General features: G+C 56.9%; 1 protein-coding gene across 3 annotated transcripts in view; it reads left to right on the top strand.

The window, feature by feature from the left end:
* The window catches only part of Abl1 (ABL proto-oncogene 1, non-receptor tyrosine kinase), a 152,644-nt gene extending 140,594 nt beyond the window's left edge, over nucleotides 1–12,050 (top strand). For all 3 annotated transcript variants that reach the window (XM_087183043.1, XM_013073699.3, XM_004849102.3), the window contains 7 exons: nucleotides 218–302; nucleotides 728–905; nucleotides 2,352–2,536; nucleotides 5,114–5,266; nucleotides 6,493–6,582; nucleotides 6,846–7,010; nucleotides 8,992–12,050. In XM_087183043.1, coding sequence (XP_087039169.1) covers nucleotides 218–302; nucleotides 728–905; nucleotides 2,352–2,536; nucleotides 5,114–5,266; nucleotides 6,493–6,582; nucleotides 6,846–7,010; nucleotides 8,992–10,700 — 2,565 coding nt within the window. In that variant the 3' untranslated portion in view covers nucleotides 10,701–12,050. The remainder of the gene's footprint in view (nucleotides 1–217; nucleotides 303–727; nucleotides 906–2,351; nucleotides 2,537–5,113; nucleotides 5,267–6,492; nucleotides 6,583–6,845; nucleotides 7,011–8,991) is intronic.
* The last annotated feature ends 279 nt before the right edge of the window (nucleotides 12,051–12,329 follow it).

Raw genomic sequence — 12,329 nt, 5'->3', positions numbered from 1 at the left:
CACCAGGAGAGGTCCCCAGAACACGCAGGCCAGTGTGGACCCGCGGCCCTGGGTGACAGTTCAGCACCGAGGGGTGAAGCCCTTGGGCTGCTGGGTGAGCATCACCTGTCTGGAACCTGCCTGGAACCATGTGACAGAAGCAGGGGCCCAGGCTCCAGCTGTGTGTCTATGCACTTCCTGCCAAGCTCATCTCACCCATGTTTCTTTTCTCCTGCAGGAGGACACCATGGAGGTGGAAGAGTTCTTAAAAGAGGCTGCAGTGATGAAGGAGATCAAGCACCCCAATCTGGTGCAGTTGCTCGGTAAGTCAGTGCAGAGCTCGGGCCCGGGCAGGCCCCACTACAGACCAGGCATATGCTCCGCCAGCACCAGCATCCGGGTCCTGTGTGGGCTAGGTGGGGGAAGCGGAGACCTGGGAGCCGCCAAGTGCCACTCTCAGACGGGCCTCTGGAATGAGATGTGGCCAGCAGGTGCAGCCATCTGGGGTGAGGCCTGCTCTTTGCCCTGTGCCCCTGGCAGCCTCTCCCTGTGGGAGTTCAAGTTCACAGGCTTTCGAGGAAGAGAAGGGCATGGCCGAGCTTCCCATAGGAACACACAAGCCACAGGTGCTCAGAATCACGTCGGCAGCTGGGCCCAGGCATGGGGCAGTGGGAGTCGGCCCCGGAAGCCCTCGAAGGCTCGTGCATTTGGCCAGAGCCTCTGCTGAAGCCCTGTGTCCTGCCGGCAGGGGTCTGCACTCGGGAGCCCCCGTTCTACATCATCACCGAGTTCATGACCTATGGGAACCTTCTGGACTACCTGCGGGATTGCAACCGGCAGGAGGTGACTGCCGTGGTGCTGCTCTACATGGCCACGCAGATCTCCTCGGCCATGGAGTACCTGGAGAAGAAGAACTTCATCCACAGGTAGGGCCTGGCTTCGGACAAGAGTGCGGGCAGCACTGGGCTGGGGCTCCCGACAGCTGCTCTGGGCTGAAGTGAGCCGGGCCGAGACCCAGGCCCACGGGTGCCATCCACCAGGTGCGGGTCGTGCCCATAGGAACCATTGTGACCAAGTGGGGCATTGAGTGAGTTCATCAGGGCCCCTTCCTGGTCATCAGAGCCCCTCTGAACAGAGCGTCATTGTTCCTCCGAGGCCTCTCTGTCTCTAACGACCCGGGAGCAGTGGTAACAGCCAGCACGTGGATTTCATTCTCAGAGCGTGTGGCTTTTCTCCTCCCTTCTCGTTATTATCATTTCATTGTCCACTTCACTCGCTGTCATCTGGCCCGGGATGTTTCCCCGATTGTCAGAATCGTCTGTGTGTGCAGGCCAAATTACGCATCTTTGTTGCTTGAAGCCTGGAGTGCTGTGACCTTCAAGCGTGCCACAATTACCTTGGTGCTCGCATGTTTTGCGGGTGGAAGTGGCTTCCTAGCAAAGTGCCAGCCTGCATGGGGCAGAGCCTGATGGGCTCTGCCAGAGTGTGTTATGCGAGGCACTCTCCACGCCAGGGCTCTGACCTTTCCTACCCAATTAACTCAAGTACGACAGCTGTACAGGGAACAGTGGAGTGAGGGATGAGAGCAGCGCGTGTAAAATGCCGGCAGCCCCTCGTGAGGCAGATTTTCCGTGCCCCACGAGCACCCAGCCTGGTGCTTCTGTCACTCCGTGCTGTGAGCTCCTGGTGCAGCAAATTGAGAGTTCCCAACCCTGATTCAGGCAGATTTGCAGTACTTCCCTGAAATCATATTAGGCAAACTCATCTGTGTTTAACTCTCTCTCTCATTGCTGGTGATCAGTGTGTCTCCCAGAAGCTGCTTCCTCCACTCTGTGGGGCTTGTGATTTCATGGTTAACATCCCCAAAGCAGAGTCAGTCTGCTGCTGCGCCTGTGACAGAAGTGGGTTGTGCTGGAGAGGTGTTTAGAGTATATTTAGGGAGCATCAGGAGGAAGGGGTGAAGGAGGAATCAACTGGGGTGCGGAGAGCTGAAGACTGTGCTGAGCGTGTGGTCCTCGTGCCTGCCACAGTGTGACCGTGCGCACACTGACGCTTGGCTGAGACTTATATTCTCAAGGCAGGGCCGGAAGCGCTTTCTGTACTAATTTGTTGCCACTCACCCGCAACCCTGAGAGACAGGTGCGTCACTGAGTCCCAGGGTCACTCACTGCTTAGGTCATGGCCCAGGGACCCTCCTCCCGCCCTGTGCTGCCTCCCCTTGGTGGGGGCTCAGGCTGTGCTTGCTTCTCCCTGGCAGGCGTCAGGGCCTCTGGTGGACCAGACTCAGTTGCCCCATGTCTGCATCAGGCCTTCACCCCTCGGCACTGGGAAGCCAGCCGAGAGCACTCACGGTGAACTCTCTCCCCGCTCAGGGATCTCGCTGCCCGAAACTGCCTGGTAGGGGAAAACCACTTGGTAAAGGTGGCAGACTTTGGCCTGAGCAGGCTGATGACGGGGGACACGTACACAGCCCATGCTGGAGCCAAGTTCCCCATCAAGTGGACCGCGCCCGAGAGCCTGGCCTACAACAAGTTCTCCATCAAGTCCGATGTCTGGGGTAAGGCCCACTGCTGCCGGGATGGCCGGGCCAGCCACACACCCTCCCCCAGCCTTCCCCTGCCTCCTGCTTGGCCCTCCATTTCTTTTCATTGTAACTTAATTATCTTTGTTATTTGCTTCTTTCCCTCATTCTAAAATCCTCTCTCCTGTTTTCTTTCTAAAATGAAGTAAAAATGTGCTTTTTCTTTCTGAATTGTCCAGAATAGTTTACTTTCTTATTTTAACATACCATCCTTTTTGTTTTTGAGACAAGGTCTACTATATAGCCCAGGCTGGCCTCAAACTTGGAGTCCTCCTGCCTCAGCCTCCGTGTGCTGGCATTAGCAGCTCGATGTCATCATTCTGAGGTTGCTGTTAGATTTGCTGGCACAGCTGGCTCACCCCGCAGGCATCCGGAGTTGTCCTCGGGTCTGGGCCTGCTGCTTGGTTTGGTTTGGCCATTGAACAGGACACCCTTTCTGAGGTCTCGTGTGACAGTTGTTTGTTTTTATTTTGTAACGAACTTTTTATTATGACAAATTGTAAGCATAAACTAAAGACAGGGCCATATGAGCCCCAAGTACCCATCACCCGGCCTGAATAGCCCTCACCTCCTGGCAATCTTATGCCTGCACCCTGGCCCACTGCCTGGACCCGTATTATTTTGAATGAATCCCAGGTAAAAATTTCACTGTGAGTCGCCTACAGAGGATTTTTATTAGCATAACCACGATGCTACCCCCAGACTTGGAGGTAATTTCTGAATATTATCAAATAAGTAGTATTCAGATTTCCAGTTGAGCCACGAAAATCCTACTTTTCATATAGTTTGAGCTGAGATACGAATATGGGTCACACACTGCATTGCTTGATCCATCCCTTCTCACGTTCCCACTGGGTGAACCACCCATGGCACAAGCGCTTCTAATCACTTTTATTGGTCTTTTTACTAATAAAATTAATAGCAAGTCTATAAATGGACAGAATCTAGTTGAGTAGTTACTGTCCAAGTATAAATACTAATACTGTTTATACCAATTTAAAAATTATTACAATAATCAACAAATTACATTAAAATGTTACTATGTTCGTGAATTTCTTTAAGATATTTTATACTTAAAGGCAGCTGATTTGTGCAGAATGCGCAAGATGCCGTCAGGCGTGCAGCTGTCCTTGTGGCCACAGCGGGACCCGTATTTTCAGGTAGTCGTTTATGTACCACAGGTGGTTCACGCTGGCAGGATGATCTAGTTCAAATCAGGGCCGCCGGCAACCAGAAGTACGTTAATCTCTAGCCCACAAGTTCACTCTCCATCTTCATTTCCCTGTTGATTAATTTGTCATTTGTCCTTAGCATTTCCCACATTCTGGGTTTTGCTCCTTGTACCTCTGGTCTGATCTCGTGCCCCTGGCTCCAGCACTCAGATCCAGGTGGCCAAATCACATTCAGGCTGACTTCTTTCACTGAGGAAAGAAGGAAGAATAGTGTTCTTGGGTCAAAGGGTAGATCATGCTTGATTTCCCCAGGTATGTGTGTGTGTGTGTGTGTGATAGCTACTGATATCTGGTGCTGACCCGCTAGTTTCCCAGGGATTGCCATGTGGTAATTCTCAGTTCTGTCTTGCTCATCTGGTAGTGGGACAGCAAAAATCGACACTTCCTCTCATCTGGTCACCCAGTGTTGTCCATGCAGGAAAACCAGGATAAATGCCTGCTTCTTGCCCTTAGCACTTTCCTAAGTAACACGTTGGTCTCCTCATACCTTTGGTGGAGACCAGTTAGGCTTTTGCTGCCTTTGTGGTGTCATTAAGAATTCTTGGTGGTGGCGCACGCCTGTGATCCCAGCACTCAGGAGGCTGAGGCAGGAGGATCACCATGAATTCAGGGCCAACCTGAACTACACAGCGAGACCCTGTCTCAAAAAAGAAATCTCTTGGATGTCAAGATCTGGATGTATTTCCGTCCATTGCTGTTATTTTCCTTGTTGATGCAGACTGTCTCGGTGCTGGCCAGTGGGAACTCAGCTCCTAGTCCTGTTGATATTGCCTTCGCAGTCCCTACCATGGCTGTTGAGTGACCAGGTAGTCCCGGTTCATTCCCTGCCTAGACCTGGATCTCCGGTTTCTCCCAAGGAGCTTGGCTCCATCAGTGGAAAATGAGACTTCAAGGTCATTATCTGGATTTCAAACTTTGAAAGGTTTCATACATCTTTTATGAAGCGTTGAGAATCCAGAGGGACCTTGGAGATAATCCTGTACACCCCAGCCATAGGTGCCTGGCCCGCTGGGCATAGGCCATGTAGCTGAGTAGAATGCAGTGTCTGACTTCCGCCACGGAGCCCAGCACAATGGGCTCCTACCTGAAAGTCAAGAGGCTGACAGCCTTGTCCTCCTCTCCTTCAGTGCACTTAGGCTGTGGTGTGAGGAAACCAACAGTCTCATTCTGCACGGTTCTGTCGGTAACCAAGAGCCTGGCTAATGTCACTGCCGGGGCAGCTTCTGAGGAGCAGCTGCTGCCGCTGCCGGCCCAGAGGACCAGTTTTCATTGCAGTGTATTAAACCCTACACATCTTGCCCCGCCCCTCTTTCTTCTTCAGCGTTTGGAGTACTGCTTTGGGAAATTGCTACCTATGGCATGTCACCGTACCCCGGAATTGACCTGTCCCAGGTGTATGAGCTGCTGGAGAAAGACTACCGCATGGAGCGCCCGGAAGGCTGCCCGGAGAAGGTCTATGAACTCATGCGAGCATGTGAGCCTCTCCCAGCCTGCCTGCGGCGGGTGGGCAATGTCGGGAATCCCATAGTGTGGGAGCGTGTGGGCAGGAACCAGCGTTCCACTCCCTCCCTGCTCCGATCCTCACAAGCAGCTCTCGGAGCACTTGGATGCGTGCTTTTCAGACCTTTTCAATGTGTCTACGTACCTTTGTGTACAACCAATCTATACACACACGAGTTCTTTTTGGTTTCATTTTTAAAGCAAAAATTGGCTAGGCACAAAACCTGAGTTTCTTACTAATAGATTTCTGAGCCCTTCCACCAAATATTCTCCTATAATAGCCAGAGTCCTGGTGATGCTTATCCACCTGGTTTCACATGCACTTGTGTCTGTGTGCATCTGGGTATTTGTACCACACACTCCCATGCCGCTCACCAAGTGTTTCATACTGTGTTTATGTCATTGGTCCCTCAGCTTCTTCCCATTTAGCAGAGCAGCAGCGGCCCTCTGTCCCCCACTGCACTCACCTCATATTGTTACATAGCTGCCTGACACCCCATTATGATTCCCTTCCTTCACCCACCCTCTTGGCATGAGCATTTGGTTGCTTTGCACATTTGTTTGGTTTTTTGCCATCACAAACGAGGCAGAAACGAACATCCTCATACCCTGTACATCCTCGTACTCTGCTGGCATTTCTAAAGACTGACCTGCTGCTTCAAAGAACTCTCCATTTTAGACTTTGATAACATTTACCAACTTGTCTTCCAGAAAAGGTCATCCCAGTTTACCCTCCCATCAGAAGAGTCTCAGAGTGCCTCACACCCTCAGCAACACTGGGATTTTTCAACCCTTTCCATCTTTATTTCAGCCTCCTTTTAATTAGCGTTTTGTTTTTTTTTTTATGAGGATGTTAGACTTCAGTAACCACAGAGTAAGGACAAGCTAGCAACAAGCTATTTGCCTTAGGAACTCTCCACGCCTAGTAGAGTAGGATTACAAAAATACATTTATAAATTAAGTCTTTGCTGTCATGTCTCTCGGAGTTTTGTAATCCACGTATCTGTTAGAATAGCCTGTGTTCTCAAAGGCTTAATGTCTGCAGGAGGATGCAGTGGTGAGTGTCATTCTGACCTGTGACAGTGTAAGGTGCTTGCAGGCCAGGATCCCTCTGGTCTCCGGGCCGCTCCCGGGGAGCCACTGCCACAGCCTGTGTGGCCCGGCCTCAAGCAGGTGTCTGACTTGGCCTCGTCTGTCCAGGTTGGCAGTGGAATCCCTCTGACCGGCCGTCCTTTGCTGAAATCCACCAGGCCTTTGAAACCATGTTCCAGGAGTCTAGCATCTCGGACGGTAAGCGCATCCAGGCACCTGCCACGGGTCGAGGGTTGTATGGGGGTAGGAGCCCTCCAATTGGCTTAGACCAGAAGGGGTCAGAGTGTTGGGCTCTGCCCTCGGCGGCCTTGGCGAGATCTGGAAAATACTAAGTGCTGTTTTTTCAGTGTCCATAACCCTTTTCTGTACCCACATTACTGCCCACTGTTATCTTAAGAAGACAGAAGCCATGCCGAGCCAGCCCCGTCACTGATGGCTGCTGATTTTGTGTTTGTCCTTAGAAGTGGAAAAGGAGCTGGGAAAGCAAGGTGTGCGAGGGGCTGCGAGCACCTTGCTGCAGGCCCCCGAGCTGCCCACCAAGACGAGGACCTGCAGGAGAGCAGCCGAGCACAGAGACGCCCCCGATGTGTCTGAGATGCCCCCCACCAAGGCCCAGGGAGAGAGTGGTATGTCATGTCGTCACCCCACAGCACCACCCTCCCCGCAGGCAGCATGGTGGTGGCCTCCTGAGAGCTAGGCTGCCCTGCTCGTCCATCTGTCAGCGCACGTGGCATCTTTCAGGGCGACACTGCCCTGACAAACACTGGAGCACACAGCAGCCGGTGTGAAGGCGCTGACTCAGGGAGATGCCTGTGGGCCAGTATGTGTCCTCCGGTTGCTGGCAAAGCATCCTCCCAGGGCTCCCCAGGCGGGCAAGCGAGGGAGATGGATACCACCAAGACCACTTCCTGCCTGCCAGCTCTGCTGGGAGGTAGCAATTGTCCCCAAACTCTGGCCTGGCTTCTGCACAGCCCAGCTGGACAAAAGCATCAGAGTCTGGGCTGGCGCCTGGGCTGCAGGGCATCCAGCAGAGCTAATGGTGGGCACAATGCTGGTGGAGCACAGCCTGGGCTGGGGGAAGGGGCAGGGCTGAGCCAAGGTCCGGTGGGGGCCTAAGGCTGCTCCCGCACAGCAGCGTCCATAGCACATCGGTGAAGAGAGGTGAGTGATCAGCCTGTGTGCACATGTGCAGTGGACCCTCGAGTTGTGACCAGCCTGACACACGGACAACTTGGGTTTCGACCAGAATTTTAGTTTTAACTTAGGAACAAAGTCTTGAGTTAAGACCCAAATGCCCGCTTCTTGTGCTTCCAGATGGTCTCAGATACAGATCTAACTCTTAAAGAGTCTGGAAGGAACATGACAACATCCTTTCCTGTGTGGGGCTAAGTGGGAAATCCTGGGCTGAGATCTGGCTGGAAGAAAATGTGGCCTAAAATTACGCAGGAAAAGACTTTGGAGGCTGTGTAGAGGGGCCTGAGCCTTCACTGACCAACTTGAGTTACAAGCAGCCCTCGGGAACAGATTGAGTTCGTGAGTCAAAGCCCCACCGTACACTAGAGAGGGTCCGTGTACCCGCACTGTAGGAAGAGTGCAGGTGGTGTGATACGTGTACTCTCTAACACAAGTAAGCCAGAAGCGCACAGTGAAATGGCGTAAGAAATGCACCGTGTTCTCTCCACGCCCCCGGCCCATCTTGCCCGCGGCTTGGGGGGCTCTGGCGTGGGGACTGTCCGGGGCCTGTGCCCCTGTGCCCTGTTGTCACCGTCCTGATTTGGGGTCTGGGCAAGCTTACTGGAGGCCCAGTGACAGGCAGGCGCAGTAGTGCCCGCAGGACGCCTTGGAGGGCGCGGAGAGGTGAGGGCCCCTCCCTGGCGGCCAGGAGTGCCTGTCAGCTGCTCGGCCCTGGTGGGGCTGTGTATAATTCATCAGGGTTTCACTCCCCTCGCCTTCATCCGCTGCATTAAAGCGGGGCAGGTGCTCGGCCCCTCGTGCTGCCCAGTCTTCTGGGGGCACCGTGTGCTGGCACCTCTGGTCTCAGTCCCCGGGGCTGACAGGAAGCCCCTTCTCGCAGCGGCCTCTGCGAGGAACTGTCATTCACTGGCAGGAGTCTGGCAACACCAAAAGGCTTCGCTGGCACGCTTATTCATATTTAAAGAGTGCCCATTTAAATTTTCACAAGGTCGTCCAGGCCCCAGGCGCTCCTGTCTCTTCCCTCCACATTACTCCTCCTAGGAGCTGACACATTGGGTGGTCCTGTGGTTTTTCTGGGCCCCGGACTGACTTCGGAGGGACTCTGTGGCCCAGAGCACCGTACAGGGGTGAGAGGCCAGGGCCATCTGGCCCCATGTCCCCCACCGTCAGGGAGAGGGACGTGCTTTCCCTGCTAACAGCTGTGCTGCCCACCGCGAGACACTGGGAGATTCTGCCGGGAGCTTGGTGGGGACCTGGCTTGCCTCTGCGTCTGGGTGAGAAGGCTGGGGGTGAACGGAAGTCCCCGCCCAGGCCACACGCAGAGTGGGTGGCGCGGCTGGCGTCGTCCCAGTGCCTCCGGGTGCAAAGCGGGCCCTCGGGTCTGCCCGCTCACCTCTCCCCACTCTGTTTCAGAGCCTCTGGACCACGAGCCTGCCGCGTCTCCGCTGCTCCCCCGGAAAGAGCGAGCTGCTCCAGACGGAGGCCTGAATGAGGACGAGCGCCTCCTTCCCAAAGACAAAAAGACCAACCTGTTCAGCGCCCTGATCAAGAAGAAGAAGAAAATGGCGCCAACCCCTCCTAAGCGCAGCAGCTCCTTCCGGGAGATGGACGGCCAGCCCGAGCGCCGGGGGCCGGCCGAGGAGGACGGCCGGGAAGCCAGCAACGGGGCGCCGGCCCTCCCCACCTGCGACACCGCTGAGCCTGCCAAGTCGCCAAAACCCAGCAACGCAGCTGGCGTCCCCAACGGAGCCTTCCGGGAGTTGGGGGGCTCGAGCTTCCGTTCTCCCCACCTGTGGAAAAAGTCGGGCACGCTGACTGGCAGCCGCTTAGCAGCCAGTGAGGAGGAGGGCGGTGGCAGCGCCAGCAAGCGCTTCCTGCGGTCCTGCTCCGCCTCTTGCGTGCCGCACGGGGCCAAGGACACTGAGTGGCGGTCAGTCACGCTGCCTCGGGACCTGCAGTCCACCGGGAGGCAGTTCGACTCATCCACCTTCGGAGGGCACAAGAGTGAGAAGCCAGCCCTGCCTCGGAAGCGCGCGAGCGAGAACAGGCCAGACCAGGCCGCCAGAGGCACCGGGACGCCCCCGCCCAGGCTGGTGAAGAAGGCCGAGGAAACCGCCGACGAGGTCTTCAAGGACGCCACAGAGTCCAGCCCAGGCTCCAGTCCCCCCAGCCTCACCCCCAAGCTCCTGCGCCGGCAGGTGGTGATGGCCCCACCCACGGGCCTCACCCACAAGGAAGAGGCCGGGAGGGGCAGTGCCTCGGGGACCCCTGCAGCTGCTGAGCCAGGGCCCCCAGTCAGCAGGGCAGGCACAGGCACCCCTGGGGGACCCAGCAAGGCCCCCGCTGAGGAACCCAGGGTGAGGAGGCACAGGCATGTGTCTGAGTCCCCGGGCAGGGACAGGGGGAGGCTGTCCAAGCTCAAGCCCGTGCCGCCACCCCTGCCCGCCTCTGCGGGGAAGGCTGGGAAGGCCTCACAGAGCCCCGGCCAGGAGGCCGCGGGGGAGGCCGGTACAAAAGCCAAAGCCTTGGGTCTGGCTGTGGATGCCGTGAGCAGTGACGCTGCCAAGCCCAGCCAGCTTGTGGAGGGCCTCAAAAAGTCGGTGCTGCCTTCCGGGCCCAAGCTGCAGTCGGCCACCAAGGCACCCGGGACCCCCATTAGCCCGGTACCTGCTCCCTCTGTGCTGCCTGCAGCATCCTCGGGCCTGGCAGGGGACCAGCCGTCCTCCACCGCCTTTGTTCCCCTCATATCCACCCGGGTGTCACTCCGGAAAACCCGCCAGCCCCCAGAGCGGATCGCCAGCGGGGCCATCACGAAGGGTGTGGTCCTGGACAGCACCGAGGCACTGTGCCTCGCCATCTCCAGGAACTCGGAGCAGATGGTCAGCCACAGCGCAGTGCTGGAGGCCGGCAAGAACCTCTACACGTTCTGCGTGAGCTACGTGGATTCCATCCAGCAGATGAGAAACAAGTTTGCCTTCCGAGAGGCCATCAACAAGCTGGAGAACAACCTCCGGGAGCTGCAGATCTGCCCAGCGACTGCAGGGGGTGGCCCCGCGGCCACTCAGGACTTCAGCAAGCTGCTGAGCTCCGTGAAGGAGATCAGCGACATCGTGCAGAGGTAGCAGAAGCCAGGTTGCACCAGCTGGAGCTGCCTGCAGCCCGAGAGGGTTCACCATGCCTGTGACGGTGGCTGACCGTGAGCTGGCACCTCAGCCGGGGGCCATGCACCGGGCGGCCACACCCGTGGGCCAGCCCTGCTACCTATGTTCCGCACTCTCTGGCCCCTTGGCCACGTGGTCCTCACGTTGCATCTGGAGTTCCCGCTCTCTGGACTCCTCAGCTGGCCAGGACCCACCAGGCCTGGCCCACTGAGCACCATGGACGGAGCTCTGGGGCCGGCGGACGGAGACCATTCCTCTCAAGTTCCTGTCTGGAGACCCTCCTCCGGCTGTGCCTTCCGTGTCATACCCCACCCCGCAGAGGGAGCCCCCAAGCGCCTGCCGCTCTGAAGGCCCCTTGGGAGAGCCCCTTCCTGGGAAGGGTGTGCCCACCAGCGCCCCAGGCCCGTCACTCTGTGCTTCCGCTGCCCACCCCAGGCTGGCCCGCTCGCCGTCTCCGCGTGAGGGGAACTCGGATATGAGCCAACCAGCCTCTGAGCCCCACATGTCTGGGCCCAGCCCCTCGATGTGTGCTGCGAGTCCTGGGGAAAGCTTGGGTCTCCCGGGTGGCAGCGGGGCCGCCGAGGGCCAGCTTCCGACCAGGCTCCTCGCCCTCCTGCTCCTCCGAGACGCCACGGGGCCTTGCAGGGCCTCCGTGACCACACAGCCTTCCGGCCGAAGCCCTGCCTCCACCCAGCCGCTGGGCACTGCACACGGCAGGAGCGGACTCCCAGCTGCACTGCGCCCTCCCGGTGTCGCCCGAATGTGAACTGCACCGTGCGCATCGCGTGGCCTGGTGTTTCTGTGGGCCCATGGTGAGAACGGAGAGACCTGGGAAGGATGGCACACTCAGTGCCTTTTCCCGGGCTGCCCGGCCCCAGCAGATGCAGACGGCCAGCAGCCTCCAGGCCGGGTGTACTCACCGGCTCAACTCGGACTCTGGTGCGGTTCTCGCAGCACCTCAGCAACCCGGAGGCCCCACCACACCCGCAGCGGCCTCACAGAAGAAACCAAACACCTCCCAGCCCCGCCGCCGCCCCAGTCCGCCCAGTACTGGCCCCTTCCTGTTAACCTGCCATGCCGCTCTGTTTTGCATTTATACTTTGGTAATTACACTCTTTTATAGACTTGCTCTTTTATAAATGGCGTGTAAATAGTTTTCCACTGTGCTCCCTCTGGAGTGTCCGTGGTCTCCCCATTTTTCCCTTGATCCAGTACATTTTGTTTCTGTATATGACTCTTTGTGTTTTTTGAATCAAGATCTCTCCTCTGTAGTATTTTTTAAATAAATAAGTGTTTACAGAATTACTGGCACATTGCCCTGGTCTGTCTCCTCCCTGCTATTGAGCCCGTGCCTGTGGGGGCAGGGTCTGGGGTTCTTGAGGTGCTGAGGTCTAGTGTTGGGGTCCACAGGCCAGATGAGGGTGGGTGGCCATGAGGACAGAGCCGCCAGGCACCCTCGTCCTCAGGAGCCACGTTGCATGCCGCCCTGCTCTCAGGCCCTTCCTGTATCCTTGGCGCTGCAGCTGCCCGGCTGTCCCTGGCGTCACTGAGCACGGCCTGGACCTCCAGCCCCTGAAGGGAGAGAGGTGA

This window comes from Heterocephalus glaber, unplaced genomic scaffold (genome assembly GCF_053883595.1).
Source record: "Heterocephalus glaber isolate CG9 unplaced genomic scaffold, H.glaber_assembly_v1.0 deba00001479, whole genome shotgun sequence".
NCBI classification, from domain to species: domain Eukaryota; kingdom Metazoa; phylum Chordata; class Mammalia; order Rodentia; family Bathyergidae; genus Heterocephalus; species Heterocephalus glaber.
Note: the sequence above shows the minus strand (reverse complement) of the source record. Positions and strands in the feature narration are given on the sequence as shown.